Source organism: Melanerpes formicivorus, unplaced genomic scaffold, assembly GCF_026170545.1.
Source record: "Melanerpes formicivorus ecotype bairdi unplaced genomic scaffold, bMelFor1.0.p_v2 SCAF_7, whole genome shotgun sequence".
NCBI lineage: Eukaryota > Metazoa > Chordata > Aves > Piciformes > Picidae > Melanerpes > Melanerpes formicivorus.
In genome coordinates, this window is record NW_027142359.1 from 28,113,622 (window position 1) to 28,138,530 (window position 24,909).

The 24,909-nt window shown below is 43.5% G+C and overlaps 1 protein-coding gene across 2 annotated transcripts; it reads right to left on the reverse strand.

The window, feature by feature from the left end:
* Positions 1-625: 625 nt before the first annotated feature.
* On the reverse strand, positions 626-24,903 carry LOC137442193 (riboflavin-binding protein-like). Of its 2 annotated transcripts, XM_068140529.1 has the most exons (7): positions 24,849-24,880; positions 13,185-13,392; positions 12,134-12,291; positions 11,309-11,408; positions 10,023-10,151; positions 5,601-5,712; positions 626-1,142 (listed from the first exon to the last, which is right to left on the reverse strand). In XM_068140529.1, the coding sequence occupies exons 3-7, from the start codon at positions 12,270-12,272 to the stop codon at positions 906-908; spliced, it is 717 nt and encodes a 238-aa protein (XP_067996630.1). In that variant the 5' UTR covers positions 12,273-12,291; positions 13,185-13,392; positions 24,849-24,880; the 3' UTR covers positions 626-905. The 2 variants fall into 2 exon arrangements, with proteins under 2 accessions (XP_067996630.1, XP_067996631.1); XM_068140530.1 differs by lacking the exon at positions 13,185-13,392 and having other exon boundaries at positions 24,849-24,903.
* Positions 24,904-24,909: the final 6 nt, after the last annotated feature.

A 24,909-nucleotide genomic window follows, 5' to 3' on the forward strand; every position in this document is an offset into this window, starting at 1 on the left:
CACCTGCCCACCCTACAAGTGGTGTCAGAGGGAGTATGGATGCATAATTAAAAGCAGGATTTCATTCATCCTTACCTGAGGAGTCCCTCTGGGACTGGTGCAGATTTTGGTTTTGCTTTGACTGTGTGTAACAGTGATGCTGGGAAGCAGAATGACTTCTGGGAGAGAGCTGATTGGGGCCTTCCCTGACATTTGTGCTTGTCAGAGAGATCACTGTGTTCGAAATCACTTAGTGGGATTAATTGCACTAAAAATGATGCTTCCAATTCATATTGTAGGAGACTTTTGTTCTGCTGTTGTTTACAGAGAAAGTGCAGTGCAACAGACCGTGCATGCTGCATACTGGCAATACATGGATCCAGGGATTCATCTACTACACCACAATCCCCTGGTTTGCAATTATGTTTTTGAGATACAAAACAAATACATTTTCAGTGGTCAGTAGCCAGGCTCACTGACCTGTTTCTGCCTGCAGCATTTCTTCTTCGTCTGAACAGAGCCAGGCACACAGGGACTCAGGACAGGAGCGCTCTGTGCCTGTGCTAATGAACTGTTTGGGTTGAAGATTTTGTGCATCGCTTGCATGGCTTTCCAGAGGCCTTTAGTTCTCACTGTTCCACCTTAAGTCAACAGAAGCTGCCTCTGCCTCTCCTCTTTGAAAGTCAATCCCTCGATCTTACCTTCAGGCTTCTAGCTATTGAGTTCAAGTCATAAGATTACACCTGTGCTAACCTGTCTCTGGGAGCTTTGTGATGCAGATGCAAAAACATCAGAGGAAGATTACTATAACCAGCCATTGGTTTATTATGTTCTAGGAAGTCAGGGATAAAGCAGGCTGGCGTATCGATGCCCTGAGGCCAGCCTCCACGATGATTTCTGTTGTCCTGACATACATCCACCAGCATTTATCTTGCATTTTCCCCTTTCTCTCTCTGTAGTTTCTCAAACTTCGAGAGTTTCTTTTGGCAGGCATGCTCCTCGCTGCTGCTGCTGCTGGAGCTTTCCTCTGAGCTTGCGGAGCGGAGATACTTGATCGCCACCGTGTCCTTCTCGCTCATTTGCAAGCAGAGGCAGGAAGATTCGCTCACCTTAAATGACTTGCCCCACATATTCTGGCACATGTCAGTCCCATTTGCATACATCTGTGAGTCAAATAAGAGATGCTTCGATTACATTTGCAAATAATTGAGTTACTCTCAGTTTGTACCAAACTGACATTTTTCACTTCTAAAAAATCAGTGCTAGGTTATGAAAAATCAGTCTGCAGTCTATGACTGTCTTGCTGTGTGCCATGCTTCGGGCTTCTGAGACATCTTCAAATGTTACCCAGTCCCACAATTAGCAAAAGAGATTTGCCTGTGGTGAGAGCAAGTGATTACACAAAGTGCAAGTGATCAACAGCCAGTTCTTTGATTGCACCCTGGGGCTTAGGGCACATCTGGCCTTTGGGGGCCGACAGACCAAAGCTCTGTGTGAGACTCTGATATGTTGCAGGATCTACAGAGGGCTGAAAGTTCCAGGCAGTGCTTTGTGAGAATCTTTATATCTACAGACTAGAGGCAGTCCAGTGGAGTCATGGCTCCATGGGACCTCAATGTGTCTGCTGCAATGTACATCATGACTGGGCAGCGCCTTACAGACAAAGAGAAGGAACACAGAAACTTCCGAAGTTCTGTGTCCAGTGATGCAATGGCCTTTCTGGCTCACAAAACTGTAAACTACAGCTTCTTGGTGCTCTCCTGTTCTTGGTACTGCATTTTCTAAGGCCTATATCATAGGACCTGTATAAGCACAACAAAGATATTTCTTGTTTGCCAAGCTCATGTTGTGACAACCTTCTGTCCACCCCTCTTGAGTTTGCCTAAAGAAGTGTTAGCTTGGGAATTATCACGTCCAGCCACCAAGTAGGCAGGATGTACACTTTACACTTTATCTTGCCTGTATTTCTTCCATCTGTTTGTGGCTGAAGTTCAATCTTTTCTGTTTCTGTAAAGGAAGCTTTGGGTACTCCCAGAAGCAAAGCTAAGGATGAGGTTGAGGATTTGAGTAATAGCAGGAGTAGACGCCGTGGGAATTAGAAAGGGGGAGTATTAATGACTGAAGCTTTGGGCCAGGCAGCAGGACTGCTGGGCCCCATTGCTGACTGATTCATCTTGACCATGACACCATTATCTCTCTGAAGGAAGCAGACTTGCAGCTTCTTTTGCTGCACCTATTTTCCACAAGTTCTCATGTCCCCCTGTGTCCCTATATGCAAAACTACGTTGACCTATGCAATGCAGGAAGGCAGATAAAAAATCACAGTCATAACTCTTGCCTTAGAAATTTATCCTTCATAATGAATATAGAGACCATTCCATATAGCCCCAAAGGTTGTAGTCTGTAAAATAAATTTCAGTTCATACCTTCTCTAGGCAAGACTCACTCCACAGATGCTGCAGTTGTTGGAGGAGGAGTGTGGAGTTTGGCTAGTGCACTGGGAGCAATGCAAGGTGAGAACCTGAAAGGTTGCCGTATCTAGTTCTCTCCTTGTGTTTTCAAGGCAGGGAGATTGAGTTGTTTCTTTCCCACTATTCTTGTACTTTTAGCTAATAATTCCAGAAAGCATAAGAAGCTGTCATGTGAGTTTTCTTAGGGACATGGCTACATCCTATTGCTGTGCCTGACAGGTTCTGTAACATATTCACGTTCTTCTACTTACAAAACTATTTTGATCCTCCTACTAACTCTGCTTAAAGATCAGAGCAGAGCCAGAACGCTGCAGCAAACATGCAGTGCACACAGCCTATTTACCAAATGCCTCTGAATTACTCCAAAGGATTCTGATTCTCCAGCTTTTTGGAAAATGCTCTAGTCTGTGCATTAACATTGCTCGGGGAGTGCTCAGCTGGGAGAACAATGACAAAATGTGCCTCATTTTGGCCAGGCTAAAACTGGCTGTAATCCAGTGTGCATTCTTAATATTCAGCATTTGTTCCATATTCAGCATTTGTTCCAAATGATCCTAGTAGTCCTCACAACCACTTGCATATGTCAAAAGTAGGGCTGAGGGCATCAAAAGAAAGTAAGCATCTGTCCACAGTGCTCTGACACTGGGAGAACTGTTTGTGCTTCTGGCTGCCGGTGACTTTCTTTTCCGTGAGTTGAGTCCAAACCGACTGAGCCTAGTGTTTGTCTGTCATGTAATTTTCATATGGGAAATGTGTTTTTTTAATTTCTCTGCAGAAACTTAATCTTTATTCTTACTTACCATGCAAGCCTATTTTTGGTAAAAAACATGGGCAGTTTAGGGTGTGGTTCCCTTTAGCTGAGGAATAGCTGCGCCTGGCTGCAAGTGATAAGACTTCTGGATTCTCTATCTATGTTTTTCCCTGCAGATGGTATATTTTCTATGAGAAACAAGTACGAGGGAATTGAAGGTTAAAAAGTTGTATCTCTGGACCAGGGACACTTTGACAAGGGCCTGGAGATTATTTATGGAGATTATCATTTCGTTTTTCACTTCATCTGCAACTCCTGATGATTTAGCACATCTGGGAAACTAAGCTGTAAGTTTCCGCAGCCCATTTGTGTTTTGGCCACCTTCCTGAGTAAGGCAGACAGCAATCCTGCGCTAACTGGACTGTGACTTCCACTTGTATCAGTTGCTGAACTGACTTCTGGAAGTGCATGTACTTGACTGGAATCCAAAACAGTGAATCTGGGATCTCAGCAAGCCGTACCACCAGTCCCTAAGCACCATACTTAAATTTCATTTACTTCTCTATTTTGGGCAGTTTTCTTGCATTTGGTGAAGTTCAGCTGTTAAAAACACTCAAGTTAAGTATAGCAGTTTTGAGCTATTATATTGTCCTGATGGTAAACCCTCATGAGTCCCTAGAAAAAATCCTACCTGACCCTTGAAAGTTCTGCAGATCAGGTTCCAGGCAGCCTTGCTCCTGTAAGTCTTGTCAAGTCTCATTTTATTATCTTTTTTCCTTATAAAATTAGCCACTGCAACCATTAAACCTTCTCTTTCTCTCTCAAAAGAAAACCAACCAAGAAGGAATAAGCTCTCAGAAAGCTTTTGTCAGTGCTGCTTTCAAACCATCGGAGTTATGTAGAACAAAGCTTGCTCTGCCTAGCCCTTGGCAGACACAATGAGCACACATCAGAGATAGGAGAGTTCTATGGAGAACAAAAAGGACACATTTAGAAGAACATCAGGACTTAGGGAACTGGAGGATGGGGAAGGATTGAACATAGCAAGGTAATACAAATAAAAGGGCAAGGATGCCTAACCAGCAAGACAACCTTAAAAATTCTTTGGGGATTTGGAAACTGAGGTCCCAAATACAAAAGACAGAAGTGTGGAAAGCCTCACAGTATGTAAGGCACCTTATAAAATGCATCTCAGCATCTCTGTTGAACAAAATTCATTCTTTTTACTGTCTAACCCTCACTATGGTGAAAATGTTAGTTCTGCTTGAAATTAGATTTTGCAGGTGGTATGAATATTGATTAATTAAATGTATATATACTTAGAGTAAGTGATATCAGTCACCAGCAAATTTGCAGATGACACCATGTTGGGAGCAGATGTTGATCTGTTAGAGGGTAGAAGGACTCTGCAGAGGGACCTCGACTGACTGGACAGGTGGGCAGAGTCCAACATGATGGCATTCAACAAATCCAAGTGCCAGGTGCTGCACTTTGGCCACAACAACCCCATGCAGAGCTACAGGCTGGGGTCAGAGTGGCTGGAGAGCTGCCAAACACAAAGGGACCTGGGGATGCTGATCGACAGCTGCCTAAACATGAGCCAGCAGTGTGCCCAGGTGGTCAAGAAGGCCAATGGCATCCTGGCCTGCATCAAGAATAGTGTGGCCATCAGGAGCAGGGAAGTCATTGTGCCCCTGTACTCTGCACTGGTTAGGCCGCACCTTGAGTCCTGTGTCCAGTTCTGGGCCCCTCAGTTTAAGAAGGACATTGAGACTCTTGAACGTGTCCAGAGAAGGGCAATGAGGCTGGGCAGAGGTCTTGAGCAGAGCCCTATGAGGAGAGGCTGAGGGAGCTGGGATTGTTTAGCCTGGAGAAGAGGAGGCTCAAGGGAGACCTTATTGTTGTCTTCAGCTACCTGAAGGAACCTTATTGCTGTCTATAAGCAACCAGCACCAGAACAAGAGGACACAGTCTCAAGCTGCGCCAGGGGAAGTTTAGGCTCGAGGTGAGGAGAAAGTTCTTCTCTGAGAGAGTTGTTGCCATTGGAATGTGCTGCCCAGGGAGGTGGTGGAGTCACCATCCCTGGAGGTGTTCAAGAGGGGATTGGACGTGATACTTGGTGCCATGGTCTAGTCATGGGGTCTGTGGTGACAGGTTGGACTCGATGATCTTTGAGGTCTCTTCCAACCTCAGTGATTCTGTGATTCTGTGATATACATCATCATAAATATTTGAAATGTTATGTACTCTAGAAATCTGATGCAGGCATGACTTGAAACTGCTGAAGTAAAAAGAAGTAATATCATCTGCTGCATTTTACACCCCTATATTCAGGAAAAATGAATGAAAAATAACTCTTACTGCCATTTCCTCTGCTCCAGTTGATGAGGTTTTCTTACCTCGCTGTACGGAATACATTTGTTCTTACAGCGGTTTCCTCCACTTGCATCCCGCTCCCAGTCTGTCAGCCAGTTACGGACACATATGGAATCATCTTTGCAGGCTTCATACCTTCATGGAGATTAGTGTGGAAGACACAGTTATTTATCTCACTTTTTTTTCTCAGTCGATTCAGATCCAAATCAAAAAGTCTATACAGGCTGTGCTGGTAACATGGTGTGGTTGCACAGTGCAGCTGAGCAGTAGATCTCGAGGAAATGGGCAGTGTCTTAGCTTGCCATGTGCAGGCAACCAGCACCAGAACAAGAGGACACAGTCTCAAGCTGTGCCAGAGGAAGTTTAGGCTTGAGGTGAGGAGAAAGTTCTTCCCAGAAAGAGTTGTTGGCCATTGGAATGTGCTGCCCAGGGAGGTGGTGGAGTCACCATCCCTGGAGGCGTTCAAGAGGAGATTGGACGTGGCACTTGGTGCCATGGTTTAGTAGTCATGAGGTGTTGGGTGACAGGTTGGACTTGATGATCTCTGAGGTCTTTTCCAACCTTATTGATTCCATAATATTGATTCTGAGCTGGCCAGGAAGACTTAAATCCCAATGAAAACTGAACAATTCACCCACTGTGTTTTATACTCACAAACTTAAGTAAAGGGCTGTTGTTCTGCGGAGCAATGCTCAGTCAGACAGTGCTCTCTCCTTGGTTATGATGTTCTTGAGCAGAGGGAGTGTGTGGGAGGGAATTTCATGAACACTGGTATTCAGTTTTGACAGAGCACAAGCACGAGGAGAGTCAACAGTCGCTTGAAGGAGATGTGGGGAAAGTTTGCATTTGAAAGGTTGTGTTTACAAATTGCTATGGGAAAAGAGGAAGTCTTTCCTGGGGTGGAGGGAGGTGTACTGAAATATGGACAACAAGATGGTATCGACTACTAGGCTGTCAGTGTCAGAAGGATATTTTCAAAGAAGTTAAACTAGAAGTGAAGGAGGATGGGTCAGAGGCTTGCAGGGTAAAGGTCTAAAATTGTACCCTTTGAGTTGTTCATATCTTGTAAGCAGTAATATAAAATAAAGGCTGTAAATTGCCTAGAAAGAATATGATCCTCCCTGATCATATGCACAATGGGCAAGATATTTTTATCTCAAAGCTGCTTCCCACCCCCCAATTTTTTTGTAATTAGCTCTTTGTCTTTTAAAGGGGGCACAGGACCCTTTCACAGGTGGACCAGAAAATGGCTTGTACATCAGGCTCTTTCAAAAGCAGTAGTTTTTGGACTAGTGCGAACAAGGAATCCTAAAACAATAGGAAGAAAAGGAAAGCCCCAAGCTAGCTGGATGAACTTCTTTTAAATGAAGTCACTGCTCATTCAGAATCCTCTGCACATTTCTGGCCACAAAGACATGCAGTGTGCAGCAGGCACACTCACGGCACGCAGAGAAAGTAGGTCACATCTCTAGCAGTGCTGCAGCACGCTAAAGGGACTCCAGTGAATAGAACATGTTAAAATGTTACTTTAAATCACCAGAAAGAGTGGGAATTCTGGCCAGGCTCTTTCCTAGCCTCAGGCCCTAAGCAGGGTGAAGGAATGGGTTTGACATTGGCACTAGTCAGGCACACAGACTAGCATGAGTGGTAATGGGTCATCATTACATTCTTGATTCAGGCCAGGCATCTCTGACACCAAAAGGGGCACTAGACCATTGGTCAGTATTTGTTTAGAGTAGAGCCTACTCTCTGCCAGGAGATGGATGGAAAAGGGTCAGTTTTCTCCTGTGCAGCAGCTTTCAATCACCTCCCCAACCCCCTTAGTTTCCAACAGCAAAAGTTAAAAATGCCATTCATCTGGAGGTTCAGGCAGTACCTTGGGGACATTGAGGGGTTTGCTATGTAATGTTGACCTACCATATACGCTTTGGTACAAATCTTGTATGTCCTAAGGCTGGCTTAAACCAGCTCATAGAGGCACACCAAACTGACAGGGTGTATTTTCTTTCATCTTTACATTTTCACTGGATATAGCAGTGATTGGGTGATGCCTTTATGTGCTGCTGGGGTACATTTGTTTTCAATATTGGTATTTTATCACTTTACCTGTTAGTTACCTATTCTAAACCTGTTAGTTACCTATTCTAAAGCTCCCTGGCAGCTCCAGTGTTTTAACACCCAAATACTTTCAAATTTTGATCACTTCTCTTCACTTTCAAATTTTGATGACATCTGGTTTGTTTTGAGCTTTGAGATTATGGGCGCTAAGACAAGTTCAAGGGCTCAGTCTTCAAGGAAATCAATAGTCTGGCTTCACTTCAGAAGATTACTGAAAATTTAGAAAGGAAGGCTGCACATGACCAATCTGATCCATGAGACACATGGAGTTTCCTAACACTGAAATAAAACTCATCATTAGAGGAAACTCCTGGCAAGCTGAGAAATACATCAGCCCTTCTCACTATCTTCCATTACAAATCCAAGCTATGCTTCATTTCCTTTTCTGGCAGAAAGCAATGGAGGCATATTTAAAGACAAATCCTCCCAAAATACTGCACTGCATACATGGATATGCCCTTGGAGGGAAGAAGAGAATGAAAATGGATCCTTGTGTCAATACCATTCAAGTTGCATAACCGCTAGGGAAAGCAGTGCACCAGACAGCTCAAGACGACTGTGTGCTACCTTGTGTTCTATATTTTCTCTGCTTCCAAGAAAAGCTCTTTTATAACATTTTTAGAAGTATTAAAACAATTTTCCATGATTTTCAGAGCAGCCTAAGGGATTCAGACATTCGCAGTTCATTACTTTCAAGGGATGCTAGCAGTCTTAATCCTACAGTGTGAACAGAGCCTGTGCTGTTTGTAGTATGCTTCACACAATTTAACCATACAGACAAGTGACTGTAGTTACCAGGCACAACATTAATATGGGACTGACTGACACTTATGTCACATGATATTATTTAAGGTCCAATTTCTCAAAACAGAGAGGGAGGGAGAGATATATGCTGGATATAGACTACTGAAAAAAAATCTCAGTACCCTGTGGGGATTTAATGCTCTTACCCAAGTCTAATGACAGATAGGTGCTGAGCTGTCCCACTCAGTACCTTGCACTTGATTCTCTGATGCTGTATTCTGGGAAACAAAATGAACTGCTGTTGTGCTTGGTCATTTCTATCAATATTTTTAGCATTACTTGGCTGCAAGTTGCTCTGAGATTTGGGCTTTTAGAAGTGATTTTCCAAAAGAAATTATGGAAGGGAAGAGAAAAAGCCAAGGATGAAAAAAATTATCAAACTAGTCTAATTTGGTTTATGAATTAAAAGTATGCAGGAAGTGTCTGCTTTGTAGTGCATTTTATATGAGGGTGGTGAGGCATGAGAAAATACAAGTTGTGGATGCCCCTTCCCTGGAATTGTTCAAGGCCAGGCTGGATGGGTCTTTGAGCAACCTGATCCAGTGGAAGGTGTCCCTGCACATGTCAGGGGGCTTGGAACTGCATGATCTTATGGTCCCTTCCAACCCAACCCATTCTATGATTCTGTAATTTTACACATAGAAAAGAAATTTATCATATCATGATCAGGTATTTAGATTTAAAACAGTAACTGCACAAATGCTAACTCACAGGCATGGACTTTTCACTGCTGGTGGTGCCTGTCAATGTGGTGAGGGCTCCTCCGTCGTGTCAGGCAGTTCTGATGCCTCTGCACTGCACCCTCAGGGCAGTGCTGTCCCAGAGTGACTAAACTCTCTACAGCTACCTGAGGGAGGTTGTAGACAGGCAGAGGTTGGTCTCTTCTCCCAGGCAACCAGCACCAGAACAAGAGGACACAGTCTCAGGCTGCGCCAGGGGAGGTTTAGGCTGGAGGTTAGGAAGAAGTTCTACACAGAGAGAGTGATTGCCCATTGGAATGGGCTGCCCGGGGAGGTGGTGGATTCACCATCATTGGAGGTGTTCAGGAGACTTGATGGGGTGCTTGGTGCCATGGTTTAGTTGATTAGGTGGTGTTGGATAATAGGTTGGACGTGATGATCTTGAGGGTCTCTTCCAACCTGGTCTGGTCTGGTCTGGTCTGGTCTGGTCTGGTCTATTCTATTCTATTCTATTCTATTCTACTCTACTCTACTCTACTCTACTCTACACTACTCTACACTATTCTATTCTAACTCTGGCAGACTTTAGTGACTCCATCCTGCATTCAGCCTGTGTTATTATTATTTTGAGAGTAGTAGCTTAGCAGATGAAAAAGTAGAGGTGGCAAACAAGAAACTAAGAGAAAGAACAGGAGAAAAGGCATAAAGGTTGTGTAACACCATTGACTCTTAAAGCCACTAGGTTGGGAGATCTGTGCTTCATCCACCCACTCTCCTTGACACCCCAGTAACACAGGCATATTAAAGATAAATAAAAATACTTCAATAAAAAGCTGAACCTACCAATCATCACAGAAGCTCTGACAGAGTGGAACAAACTGAATAGCAGCAGTGGAGTTGGGATGGATCCAGCGAGCAGCATGTGGAGAACACCGGTAAAAGCATTCAATTTTCTTTGTAAAATCTTCACAGCTGTGGTAGGTGAGAAAAGCCACAAAGAAGTCTGTTTCTTAGCATCAGTGCCATAGCCTCAGTTTTCTAGGCCTCTTTGATGTGGATGCAATACTACAGATTAGGAGAAAAAAAACAGCAAAGCAACCTTTTGCCCTGTTAGTGTCTAGGCTCCAAACTCATTCCTCTGGCATTGTGTGCAGACTCTGACTGTGCAATTACCCTTGCCAGCTAAAGGCTGCACAAATGTTTCCATGCATATTTCAGCCCTATTTGTGTAAGCTTTCTGTAAACTTTTGAGGCCTCATGTTTTCCTGGCAAGAACCAGTCCAGGCAATAATAAACTGTAGTTTAAAACTATAGGGCAAACCTTCCTCTGTGCTGTAGCATATATTAGTCTCACTCATCTGAAGATTTTCCCACAGCCCAGCTGAAGTTACTTAAAAATGAATGCTGTTGCTGCTCTTCTGGGAGTGGCAGGCAATAGCTGTTACTTTTGCACATCTGGTTTTGCTTAATTGTTTTGTACTTTCATGCTTTTATTTCTATAACTTGCCATGTTTCACAACTCTTGACATCTAATGGAGTACAAAAAAACCTCCACTTCATTATGAAGACATTCTTCATTGTTACAAACCCCACAGGACTGCAAGAATTTTTATTCTAAATATTCAGAAGTTTGATTTCTGGACTCTTGTGCATTTAGTTTGTGAGATTTAATAAACCAGTTGGTCTGCTTTCTAAACAAAGGGAAAAGCCTGGTCTCTACTGACTAGGGGTCGTGATCAGTGGTGTGTACTGGTTGCTTTGAAGAGCTACAGAAGTGTGGTGTGGTGGTTACCTACAAGGTTTATGGTTATTTTGTGTTGCTAAAACCAGAAAATTAATTGCTAGCATTAGGGGGAAAAGAAACATCCCATAACCCTTTCTTGATAGAATGGCATCAAACTTTCTGCACAAACAGTATATGTTTAGGGATTCATGGGCTTTTGTGACAGAAGAGGAGAGGATTCAGATGTTGTTCAAGTTCAGAGAAAAGATGATGGGAATTAGGCTGGGTGGCATCACCCCTAGGGACTGCTCATCAGGCAACTCCAGGAGGTGTTACCATTAGCTGTGTGGCTTCTACAGCACAGATCTACTGAACCAGGACAGAGACAACATCAAAGCTGACTTACGATTTACTGAGCTGCCCACATCTGTTCCAGTAGCTGTTGTTTACTTTAATTACTGGGGAACGAGCCAATTGCCCTGTGAAGTCTGCATAGCAACAGGAAGCTGTGAGGAATGAAATGGAAATCACGCAATAAGGACTTTCTTCCATACTATATTTAGTCAACTCAAAATGTAAGATGAGTCTGTTTTGGTCTGTACCATGATGAAGACTCTCAGTACTAACTATGAAAAGTACCCCGAGCTCTAACATTTTTTTGCTTTTGGAAGCAGCAGTACAAAAGCTAAGTGAGGTGGACTGCCATCAAAAGTGGTTAGTCAAGGTGTGCCTGAAGAGCCCCCAAAATCTTATTAGCGCTCTGCCAGGTGTTAGATCCTGGGAAACACTAACTTTGAAACCTACCAAGCATAAAAAGAGAGTTGAGGAAATATAGTAAATACTCATATTTTCCTCACTATGGAATTTTGATTTCGACCTCCCTTTTGGAATCTGCTGCAATTGATTCGTAATGGCTTAATCACAATAAACCAAATCCATCTTTTCTGTAAAGTTTTTAAGCAGCTGGGGCTCCAAGAAAGGTAACCTGCATCAGGATGTTTAAAAGGAAGTAAATGAAGTCAATGAGAATTAATTTTGTGGATGACTCTGTTAAGAACCACACTCTTACTCCTGGTTTGCATGCAGCAAAATGCCAACGAAGGAAGCTTTTCAAATGCAATGCATACTGCATCATATATATTTTTGAGAAATTAAGGGAACTGCCAAAACAATTAGTGTGTACAAAGCTGTGCTTCTAGACCATGTTAAGCAAACATCAAACCTCTCTTACATTTAGAGTACAGAGTGCATTCCTGCATATTTGGCTCACGACTTGGCTTCGGTTTGTGGGTGTCCCCTTCCAGGCATCCATATTTTTTGCAGGAGGATGATGTTATGACAGCAAAGAGGGTGACAACAAATCTCAGCATTGTTATTCAGTTCTTTTGCCTGTATGGAGAGAAGTCTTTATTTATTTAGAGCCTTTAGGAGAAACCATAAGATTAAAAAGAAAGGTGCTTAAAAAAAAAAAGGTGGTTTACATATATAACCAAATAAAATATGCTCAGCAAAGAGGCACGTGTAAAGATACAGACTCTCCCTTTCTCTTTGCTTGTATCAGAACAGTTATACTTCTGCTGCATGTTTTTGAGGTTCAGTGGCAAGTGATAAAAGCCATCAGTGGTTCTGACAATTTATGAAAGCATGCTACAATTTTCAGTATTTAAGAGAATCATGTTAAATTTCTTAGGTTGACCTGAAATTATCTTTGAACCCTTCCAAGAGGCATACCCCTGCTCCGCTGGATTTGAAGAACAGATTGATTAGTCCTAGAACTTGCAGAGCTGTTTTTGCATACTTGGAAATTAGGCATTTTAATACAGCTGCAAGTGAGGCAGTAGTGGTCAGCACCTGAGCTGGACAAATTGATAACCTGCCTTTGTGGAGGTGATGCTAATTTATACTTAGGGATCTGATCCATTATTTTCTGCCTCTTTTATGGAGTTTGAACAAATAGGCCAGGTGAAAATATTTTGTCTGTGAGACTAAAATGTCTGTAAACGTAGAGTACATATTAGTGAGCTGTGGAGCTGAATCTACAACCTCTTACAGAAATCAATGCATAATTGATGTTATTAGTTTAATCCTTAATTATTTAATTATATATTAATAATAATTATTATATATCCCTGTTATTTTATATATATATATATATAATTTTGCTTTTTTGCTTGAATAATGGCTGCAGCTCCTCTATGTACCTTGGCTTTTCAGAAAAAAAGAAAACAACATGTTAATGGAGAAAAAAAACCTGTCTCTCTGGTTTCTTAGTAGTTTCTCACCTCTTTCACTGTCCTTCTGGGTGATACTCCTCCCTGGAACAGGAACACACTAAATTGCTTTTCTCATTTTCTGCTTTATATACTCAGCATCTGGCATCAGTGCTCCAGAATTCGTTTGCCTTGGAATTGTTCCTCGACCCTTTGGAATGCTAACACACTTTTATCTCAAAAGCAGATGCAGTGACCAGCACATAATGCCCTTTTATTGCTGCAAACATCACCATGATAAAGAGGAAAGTACAAACACAGGTTAGAACTTGAAAAACAACAGGTCTCCTGTGTACTAGATACAACTAACTCCTCCGCCTGATTTTTCAATAATTGCTTCTATGACAATTTCATGGGGCTCTTAATGGGAAAAAAATAATTAGGAGTGGGTTGATTCAGATTGGATGTTAGGAAAAAGTTCTTCCCCATGAGGGTGGTGAGACACTGGCACAGGCTGCCCAGGGAGGTGGTGGAAGCCCCATCCCTGGAGGTTTTCAAGGCCAGGCTGGATGTAGCTGTGAGCAACCTCATCTAGTGTGAGGTGTCCCTGCCCATGGCAGGGGGGTAGGAACTGGATGATCCTTGAGGTCCCTTCCAACCCTAACAATTCTATGATCCGTGATTAGGACTTAAATGAATCCAAGACATTAAAAGCAATGCTTCATATTGCAGGCTTAATTTTGACTTATAGGATGATGGCTTGCTGTGGCTTACACAGTAATTTTACTGCAGCCATTGGAAGAGAATCTATGTTTCCCCATTCCCCATTTGCTCTTCACAAGATCCCTTTAAAATCTGCTACTCTTTGCTCTGATTGCTCTACCTGCCTCACAGGTACCCTCCAACCAATGTCACAAGCACTGCAGGAAACTGTTTCTTGTACATTGATAGTGATTCCTGATTGGATATCATTGTGCCATCTGCTTTTACAAAGAGGGTTCTTCATCTGAATATAAACCATTGCAAAAGGTAGGCATGGTGATTGCAAATAGTTGCCCTTGCTTTCATAGGTTAGCTCTCCTTGAGTATTGTTAAGAACAGCACCCCTCAGCATCTTGCAGTTATTTAGATGCATAAGGTAAGTAGTATCTGTTGGTTTTGTGTTTGCAGCAGAACATTGTTTTACAGATAATACTCTGGGGCCATTATTTACAAACCTTTTTTTGCTTGAAAGAAACAAACATTGGCACAGGGGAAGTACAGTGTGAAGCCAGTTGTGCAAACTCACTGAGCATAGTAAAACAATCTCTATAAGCACTGATTCCTTTCTTAGCTCTAGTTAATGCCTCCAGGCAGAAATCTTGCTGGCCTGAAAAGAGCCATTTCCAGATCAGTGGAAACTGAGTGATATTTATGTTCCAGAATGAATTTAATTAAGACAAGTTTAAAGAATGAATTTAATTAAGGCAAGTTTAAAAAGGCATAAAGTAACTAGGAGAGAAAATGAAGTAAATCTAATGGTTTATTACCCATGCCTTTACCTCATGTGGCTTGACCTACTGTTGGCTGAAATTCATGGAGCTCCTTTGCTGGTTTGTTATGTAAAGGATTTGTGCATGCTGCTTGGTACTTGTGTCTGTGTATTCAGACAAAATGAAGATCACTGGGTAATGTGGACACTCACACTCACTTTGAACACTGTGATGAGTGGATGGGCTAGCCAGCCTGGGGGAAAGCACAGCAATCACGCATGCTCTGTGCCTCCCTGCTCGCTTTGCATAAAACACATGCACGCTTGCAAAGGTGTGAGCCTGCCAGGAGGTTTCTTGTAATGCCTCTGTTCACTGAGTTGACATACAAATTATGTTAAGCTATAGGAAACTGGGATCTCTTTCAGGCTTTGAGCACGAGCCAAGTGAGACCACTTGCTGGGAGATTAGACAGAATTTCTAGCAGCAGGAAGGAAAATTGTCATATGTTTGTAATTTCTCAGCCTTGGCTTTGGTTAGCTATACATGTAAGCAGGCTCAGGCTAAGAAGCTTTTAGCAATCACAGCCATGCATCTTCATCACCTGAGGAGTGAATCTTGTTGCTTTTTTCCTAAAGTATTCTCTGAGTAATTATGTTGTGTGATGTCTTCTACTAAGAAATTTGTTAAAGGAGATTTCTAACTCCTTCACATGCTTGAAAGGGTCATTTCTCTTTGGTTGTTAAAGTTACAGTGTAATCACAGTATAACCAAGGTTGGAAGAGACCTCGAGGATCATCGAGTCCAACCTGTCACCACAGACCTCATGACTAGACCATGGTACCAAGTGCCACGTCCAATCTCCTCTTGAACGCCTCCAGGAATGGTGACTCCACCACCTCCCTGGGCAGCACATTCCAATGACGAACGACTCGCTCGGTGAAGAACTTCCTCCTCACCTCGAGTCTAAACCTCCCCTGGCGCAGCTTGAGACTGTGTCCTCTTGTTCTGGTGCTGGTTGCCTGGGAGAAGAGACCAACCCCTTCCTGGCTACAACCACCCTTCAGGTAGTTGTAAAGGGCAATGAAGTCACCCCTGAGCCTCCTCTTCTCCAGGTTAAACAATCCCAGCTCCCTCAGCCTCTCCTTACAGGGCTGTGCTCAAGGCCTCTCCCCTGCTTTGTTGCCCTTCTCTGGATACATTCAAGTGTTTCGATGTCCTTCTTAAACTGAGGGGCCCAGAACTGGACACAGGACTCAAGGTGCAGCCTAACCAATGCAGAGTACAGTGGCACAATGACTTCCCTGCTCCTGCTGGCCACACTATTCCTAATGCAGGCCAGGATGCCATTGGCCTTCTTGGCCACCTGGGAATAACAATAATAAAAATAAGTTGAACTTATTTGCCAGTACTTGGTGGTGTTCTTGTACTTTTAAGACTCTTAACTACAACTTACTTTTAAATTTAGTATCAGTGCTCTGTGGCTTCTATTCATCTTTCCAAAAGCTGGAGTTGAAGCATGCATGATGTTGAGCTACTGCCACAGGCACCACAACATTAAGTTGTTATTAATGTTATAATCTGATGATCTAATTGATAGTGGCCATAGAAGTATAGAAGTATATATATATAAAATATATATAGTGTATGTGTGTGTGTATATATAAATATCATAGTATCATAGTATCAGTGAGGGTTGGAAGGGACCACAAGGGTCATCTAGTTCCAACCCCCTTGCCATGGGCAGGGACACCCCACACTAGATCAGGCTGGTCAGAGCCTTGTCCAGCCTGGTCTTAAACACCTCCAGGGACGGGGCCTCAACCACCTCCCTGGACAACCCATTCCAGGGTTTCACCACTCTCATGGTGCAGAACTTCCTCTTCACATCCAGCCTGAATCTCCCCATCTCCTGGGTATGTATACCTCTATGGGTATATATGTATACCCATAGAAGTATACATCTGTCCTAAAACACTGCCATCTGCCTGACCATCTTCTGACAAATGACATTGTAATAAAATGATGGAAAAAAATGTTAAAAGAAAATGAAGCTAGTTGCTGTTTTTCCAGTTTCTGGCAGTCAGTTTAGTAACTATGTCAACTGACGGCTCCTAACTCATTTTTTGTGTGTCAGATCTCCTTCATGACTGAAGTCAGCCTTCATGCTTTTATATTCTTGGTAACTCTGCAAAGCCAATGTGGCTAAGGGAAAAATTGTTCTCACTTCCAACCAGAGACAATTGCCAGGTCCATTTCCCTTCTTGGCATCCTGAAAGTGTAACAACTGTGACCGGAGGCAGACTGATTTTCAGGAGTGTAAATTAGAACACTTGCCCTGTTACAGCTTTATTATAGATGGCAATATGTGCTAACGCTATTCATGGTTTGTTCCTCATATCTCAGTGTGAGCCTTCATGCTCAGAAGTAGTTGGGAGTGTTTTTCTTGTTAACTGTGACAAGAAATTTAATTAGGAGCACAGGTTGTTAGTTAATTTAGTGTAATTCCTGAAACTCCTTTGCAGAGCTACATTTGAAGTTGCAACAGGGGCACATTATTTGATGATCAGTGAAGTACATCTTCTTGACTTTCATTATCTTAGATTTCAGAAGCAAGAGTTTGTGTTTACAAGTCTCTCTACTGAACATACCATGTAACAAGTCAAGCTGAATGCCAAAGGAGACACTCCAGATGGACACAGTCTGGCACTCCTGCCTGGAAAAAGCTTAGGTCAGATCTTAACACTACTGAATTTAAGGTGTGATTTGTCTCTGTTCACTTTGGAGGGGCCAGGATTTCTCCTTTTAATTTTGTCTGTGTAAGGAATACATCACAGCAGAAAGTAAGGCTTACTTGCTTTTTTTGAGTATACAAATATTGCTGAGCTAGTTCTCCAACAGGGCACAGGAATGACAAAAGCACCAGTAATTTTATATAACCAAGACACAGTCAGTGGGGAGACAAAAAGAGCAGATATTTTAATGAGCAGGAGGTTTAAAAAGCAGTCACAACCCAAACAACAAAATTATCATTTAAAAAACGTTATTTTAAGCCCCATGTTAGGCTTTTCCAAATTAAAGGGGACAAAACCCTAGTTATTTTAGCTTATTACTGAGTTGAAAGCACCTCTTGAAAGCGTAACAGAATGCTCTCCCTTTGCCCTAGTCTTTCATTTGCTCTTCACATTCTGCTAAGTCTGTTACAGTGAGGTTCCTTGAACCACCACCAATTATTGTTATTTTTTCTGAAAAGCCTGGGCTTGGGTTTGGATAGCTACAGACTGTGTGCTGTGGGCTCTCACAAGTGACAAAGAAAACCTAGATCTAGCTTGACCTGTGCTCCAGAACTAACTATCTGCAATTTGGTTTCTAATTCAGACTGTTAATATTTGATTGAATAGTCTACAATCACAAATCATTAATTTCTTCTTGGAGGAGTATGAATACTATTTTTTTGTTTAATTTTCATTTTTAATTGGGGTATTTATTATTTGTATAGGAGTAATGCCTATGTGTCCCTATGCTAAGTTGTGCTGTAGCATTTCAAAGTACTTGCTGCCAATAATGGGTTATGGATGGCCATGCAACCAAGCACCCCATCAAGTCTCCTCCTGAACACCTCCAGTGATGGTGACTCCACCACCTCCCCAGGCAGCACATTCCAATGGGCAATCACTCTCTCTGTGTAGAGCTTCCTCCTAACCTCTAGCCTAAACCTCCCCTGGTGCAGCCTGAGACTGTGTCCTCTTGTTCTGGTACTGGCTGCCTGGGAGAAGAGACCAACCTCCGCCTGTCTACAACCTCCCTTCAGGTAGTTGTAGAGAGCAATAAGGTCAACCCTGAGTCTTCTTTTCTTCAGGCTAAGCAGCCCCAGCTCCCCCAGTCTCTCCTCATAGGGCTGTGCTCCAAACCCCTCACCAACTTTGTTGCCCTTCTCTGGACACGCTCCATCAAGTCAACCTCCTTCCTAAACTGAGGGGCCCAGAACTGGACACAGTACTTGAGGTGCAGCCTAACCAGTGCAGTGTACAGGGGCAGAATGACCTCCCTGCTCCTGCTGGCCACACTGTTCCTGATGCAGGCTAGGATGCCATTGGCCCTCTTGGCTGCCTGGGCACACTGCAGGCTCATGTTCAGCCTACCATCGACCAGTACCCCTAGGTCCCTCTCTGTCTGGCCACTCTCCAGCCACTCTGACCCCCGCCATGTCACATAGCTCCCTTTTCTGCCTTGATACTACACTGCTCCTTTCTCTCCACTGTGCTAGCTCAACCTAGATGGGGGAACTGATCCAACAAAAAGAAATGCAGCACCTCCCCCTGCTCCAGTGTTTCTAGCCAAACCAATTTCCCCATTCAGTTTATAGGACAGCTGTAGAAGAGTTGTGTTGCTGTGATGCTGAGAAAAAGGGTGTTTATCATGATGAAAGAGACAAATAGGGGAGGGTAGGACTGGCAGTACTTCAAGTAAGAATTGCCAGTCTCTAAGCTGCACCTGTGGTAGTGTTCTTTGTTTTTTTGTTTTAATATGTGTTGAACACCCTGTGTAATCAAAATTAGTTGACAGGACTATAAAGACAACAAATAATACAAGCACAAGGTAATAATGAGGGAATACTGGCCAGCCTATTAAAAGGCAGTGACTGGAAACTACCAGATTAATCATTGCTGGTCTTTTCCTGTTAGTATGACAGCAAGGATGAATTTGGAGGGCACAGATGAGGTCCACATAGTGTCTCAGCAGACACCTTTGAGGAATGACTCCCCTGAATGTCATGTTAGTTATAGGTAGCTTGACTCATTGCCCTGTGATGAATCTGTGGTTAGAAAACTGAGCACAACACTCATGGAAAAGGCATTTTTCCCCATCAGTACCTTTCATTGCATTGTCATTTCTCTCTGCCTCGGTCAAGTGACTCTGCTCAAAAACTGCATTCGCTTTCAACTCCCTTCTAAGTTTGCCTAAACCCTTTCTGTCTGTTCTCTTTCAACACAGACACGTTAAGTCTCTTGAAGTGTCCTGATGCCAGCCTCCACTGCTTCCATGGCTTCCATTATGTACCATCTCTAATTTGGGAGGCATTTCCATACATATCAGTAGAATTATGTGCAATAACCCCCATAGCCCTCCTTATCTTTGCTTGGGTACCCAAAGAGAGGGTGACAACAGTCAGCATCTGATGCTACTCCTGCTATAGATGCACCTGGTGCTCCTTTCCCTGTGTGCATCCCTTTCTGGACCTGTTAACACCTAGAGGCAACACCTGTGGCAACTGCTGTGCATTCAAGTCCAAGCTGACTGAAAGTAGCATATTCACTGGTGTTCTTCTGTCTCTTTAAAGCTATAATGTGTTGATGAGCTTTTGTTGCTATGTGCTGTTAATTTGGCTACTGCACTAAGCTCTCCCTAAACCTCACAGCCATACTTTTAACTCCTGATAGATATTTACATATTTGCATCTTCTACTTCCTTATCAGATGTAAATCTAACTAGAACAAGGTTACACTGGTGCAAAGCTGTCATGTCAACATATTGCATCACCACAAACAAGCATAAATGTCCTTCATGGTATATAATGAAAGAAAAGAATCATTGGAAAGCAAATAATATCCAGTCAGAACTGGACTTTTGTTACATCTAGATCTAGTTGCCATCCTGGACCAGGCTGTCAGTTGGTTTACTTCATTATTCCATTGCCAAGACTAACTAATTATAGTTCACAGTGAAGATGCACTAGAATAATACACCATGTAATATACTTGTATGGAATAGCCTGCCTGTAGGACATTTCTTCCTAATCCTCCTTAATCCAATAAGTAGCTTGTGCCCTGAAACATGAGTGGTTGTATCTTTGCTGTAAAAAGTCCTCATGGAACTATGAGTATTTTTATGAATTACACAAATGTCTAATGCAGAACTTCTCAAATGGCAGGCCTCACTAGACTCAGATCATGAGTAAATGCTGCCTAGGTTGTATCAAGGTCCCAGACTTACTAGTTCTCCTGCATTCTTTTATAAAATCCTGCATTTCTTCCCATCTTCCTGGAGCTTTGTAGTGGTGGTGATGAGCTGTGCTCCAGCAGTGGCACAGGCACGTGTTACTTGGCTAGCCTAGCAGCGCTGGGATTGGTGTTTTGCGTTTGCCTGGACAAAACAATGCATCATTCTATAAAGTAATCAATTAGCCTTAAGTCAAAGCTTTTCCTAGCAAATCTTATTCTTCCTGCAGTTCATGTAGTTACTTTTTTTATCTTTGTAACTGGTATTCTTGAGTTGTATCATGATTTGTGTGTGTGTGTGTGTGTGTGTGTGTGTGTGTGTGTGAATCTTGAGAAAAGAATGCTGTCACAGAGGTGAAGTTAGGGAAATAGCTAGGAGTCATGGTGATGACATGCACCCTGTGGTATTACTTGTCATTACTGACATTCTGTGCAGGTATAATACAACATCCCAAAGTACTGTGCAGTCTTCCAGGCTGACTGCAGATTGCCAATTGCCAAACACTAGCAATTCCAGCATAGAGACCAAAACTTTTCTGTGAATACCCTTAGAACTGGGTCACTAACAGAAGGTGTGTAACAATTTAACATGCAGAACAACCCAAGCCATTTCCTCTGTCTCATACAGAGCAGAGACACTGAGAATGAAGATTATGTGTATAGTGTGAGTGGAATGACAAATGGCAAGCCTGAGCACTGTACTTGTTTGATGGCATTAATGATGCAGGTCTGCCTTGGAAACAGTGAGATTAGGTGATCAGCTGGGGTTTGTGCCACATTGGTTTTGCTAAATGTTTGAATTCAATAGGAATTTGAATGATTAAGTATTTGATTTTTGTAAAGGAAATTCTCTTGCTCAGCAGCATCCTAGAAACAGCCACCATTTAGCATTTTCTGTTTTGTTTGGAATAAAGAGGTTTTAACCTCATAGCTTCAAGCTGTGTATCTCTATTCCAGCTCCAGGAATTATTGATGTAGCCGTGTGCTCAGCAGTCAGAAAAATGCAGCAGACGGATTAATGTCATTTCAGAGAACATTATGGAATAAGCTGGACTAGACTTTGTGTTCTGCCTTATCAAAGTCCCTTTAAACCAGCTAGAGAAGAGTGGCAGGAAACTCTTCCTGGGAAGCCTCATTCCAGCTACCCTCTTAAAAAAGAAGGGCATGCTGAGGCATTCTTTATACAGAGAAAAAGGAAGGTGGAAGCCAGGGAAAGGAAGTATTTGGAACTGCAAAGAGAAGCAGAATTAACCAGGTATTAGCTGAGTATCAGTAAGGAGCTATACAGGCTTTCCGTGGTCCCCTGCTTTTGCTGTTAGTTTGGATAATATAATATTCAATCCCTTTATAAGCCTTTATTAATTACTCTTCTGTTTTGGATGTGACAGAGTATTTCTGTGGACACAGTGAGCACAGGCATGGCATCACACCATGCCTATCTGTACTCTTTTTCCATGCCAAGCCTTCCATGATTTGTTCACTTTTATTTAAAGCTGGAAAACCAAACCCAAACCCATGCAGTTCAGAAAACTAGAGCACAAGGAAAAGACAAATCAGGTCACTCAGATTGGTGTGCAGATTCAGGTCATATTCAGTGATGAGTTTAAATGGGGAAAAAAAATGGGACAATCAGTAAAAGGCTGAGTATTTTTCCTCTTATTTCAACATGAAACCTGCTTTCCCCCCCCCAAAAAAAAAAAGACATCTGGAGTCCAAAATACTAACCATGGATTAAACAGAAGAGGAAGCAATCCAGAAGACAATCTTTTAACAAGTAAAATATCCTATTAACCCCTAAATGGCTTTTTCAAGTGACTAAAATATTTTAACATTGAGTAAAATACCGAATGAGAAGGCAATTATTTGCAGTTCTAAAACTAACAACTGAAGACTGATATTTAATATGCTTCCAAGGCAGGTTACTGTCATTCAATTCCTAATTTCTTGCCCTAGTCATGAATTCTTTTTTGGCACATGAAGTTAACAGGTGTGAGCCAGTGCAAGATGGCCCACAGGCCACAACCAGCAAATAACTAATTGGCATCTGTGTTACAGCAGGGCAAAGATCCAGCCAAATTATGATGAGGCACCATGCCATCCTAATAGACTCACATTACCCTGGATGCCAAGCTTCCAAAAATTTGCATTATTTACATTTACTTAGGGCAGGATTCCCAGCTGGAAAATTCCACATGGTTGTCCATCTCTATCATATATAATAATTACAGTGAGAAAGATCTTTGTGGCTAATCCAGCATCCCGAAAGAGTTTTCAGCAAGAACTGAAATATTCTTCACAATGATTTTGCAGTGCTTGCACTCATCTGCATCAATGACTTGTTTAGAATAAAATAAACCTTTATTAGAATAAACCAAACCAGGTTGGAAGAGACCTTCAAGATCGTGTCCAACCCATCAACCAATCCAACCCACCCAAACAACTAACCCATGGCACCAAGCACCCCATCAAGTCTCCTCCTGAACACCTCCAATGATGGCGACTCCACCACCTCCCCGGGCAGCCCATTCCAATGGGCAATCACTCTTTCTGTATAGAACTTCTTCCTAACATCCAACCTGAACCTCCCCTGGCGCAGCCTGAGACTGTGTCCTCTTGTTCTGGTACTGGGTGCCTGGGAGAAGAGACCATCATCCACCTGTCTACAACCTCCCTTCAGGTAGTTGTAGAGAGTGATAAGGTCACCCCTGAGTCTCCTCCTCTCCAGGCTGAGCAACCCCAGCTCCCTCAGCCTCTCCTCATAGGGCTTGTGTTCCAAACCCCTCACCAACTTTGTTGCTCTTCTCTGGACTCGTTCCAGCAAGTCAACCTCTTTCCTAAACTGAAGGGCCCAGAACTGGACACAGTACTCGAGGTGTGGCCTAACCAGTGCAGTATACAGGGGCAGAATGACCTCCCTACTCCTGCTGGCCACACTGTTCCTGATGCAGGCCAGGATGCCATTGGCCCTCTTGGCTGCCTGGGCACACTGCAGGCTCATGTTCAGCCTACCATCAACCAGCACCTCCAGGTCCCTCTCTGCCTGGCTGCTCTCCAGCCACTCTGACCCCAGCCTGTAGCACTGCATGGGGTTGCTGTGGCCAATGTGCAGAACCCGGCACTTGGATGTGTTCAATCTCATGCCGTTGGATTCTGCCCATCTGTCCAGCCTGTCGAGGTCCCTCTGAAAGTGTGTTTTTCATGTCTTTGTAGAAAAGGAGTAAAAAAATTCTCGTTGGAGACATATGAGACTTTTCAGCTTGGTAAAAACAGGAGAAAGAATGTGGTGGGTTTGGTGTTGGGTGTGATTTTTATTTTTTTTTAGCAGTAGCAAGGTTCCCTACTATGTAATAGCCAAAAAAAATAATAAAAAGAAATGAAAAAAGAACAACTTTGAAGTTGCTTTTGTGAAAAACGAATACAGAAACTGGCAACTTACACCCGCAGGAAATCATTTGCAAAGACAAAAAAATGCTGAGAGAGTGTGAATGACTGAGATGAAACACAAGATGATGATCTATGCTTTGATTACTCCTCGAGGTAATGAATCTCTGTAGGTTTGTCTTTTCTACCTAGAAGACAGTGAACTACATCTTCCATCTGCTCCCCGATGCGATCGCGCTCCCCAAGAAGTGGGCTGTAGCACTCGACGGCACAGCGGGTGAGCATATTCCTGCGGCTCGGCAGCTTGGTGTTCCTGCAGAGGGCTGGGGGCTGCCCACCGATGCTCCAGTAACCCCAGCGATGCGGGGACCTTGGTTCCCACCAAGTCACTGGAGCTGGGGAGCCTCTGGAACACGGCACTGTGGCGTTTTCCCAAACGCTGCCTCTTACTGGTAGCACCACAGGAAAGGTCCTGTGCTGGCTGGACGTTTTCAGGGGCAATTAAGTTTACTGCCATGGAAGCCGGTTGCTTCTATACGCTTGAGCTGATCGCGGATGACGATCAAGAGGACAGGAAGGTCGTCCTGGCCCAGGGCGACACTACTGCATTGTGCATCCTCAGCCTATGTCTGTGCCTCCTTTTGCGACCGCAACCGGGCGGCCCTCCTGGCATGGAAGCAGAGGCTCTGCAGCCTGGAGGTGCAGCCTTACTGGGAGCCAGGCTGCCGCACTGGTGTGGCGTGCTGCCGCACTGGTGTGGCGTGCTCCCGCTTTACGCGCGGACTCTCAGCGGCGGCGGTGCAGGGCCGGCAGGAGCAGCCTGCGGAGCCCCCCACGCAGTACCCACCGCCTTCCCACGCCGCCCCGCGCCCCTTCCCTCCTCGCACCTCACGACAAGTCTCGCGCGCTGCCCTCTTTCCCTCCCCCGACGTCTCGCGCCTCCTCCCC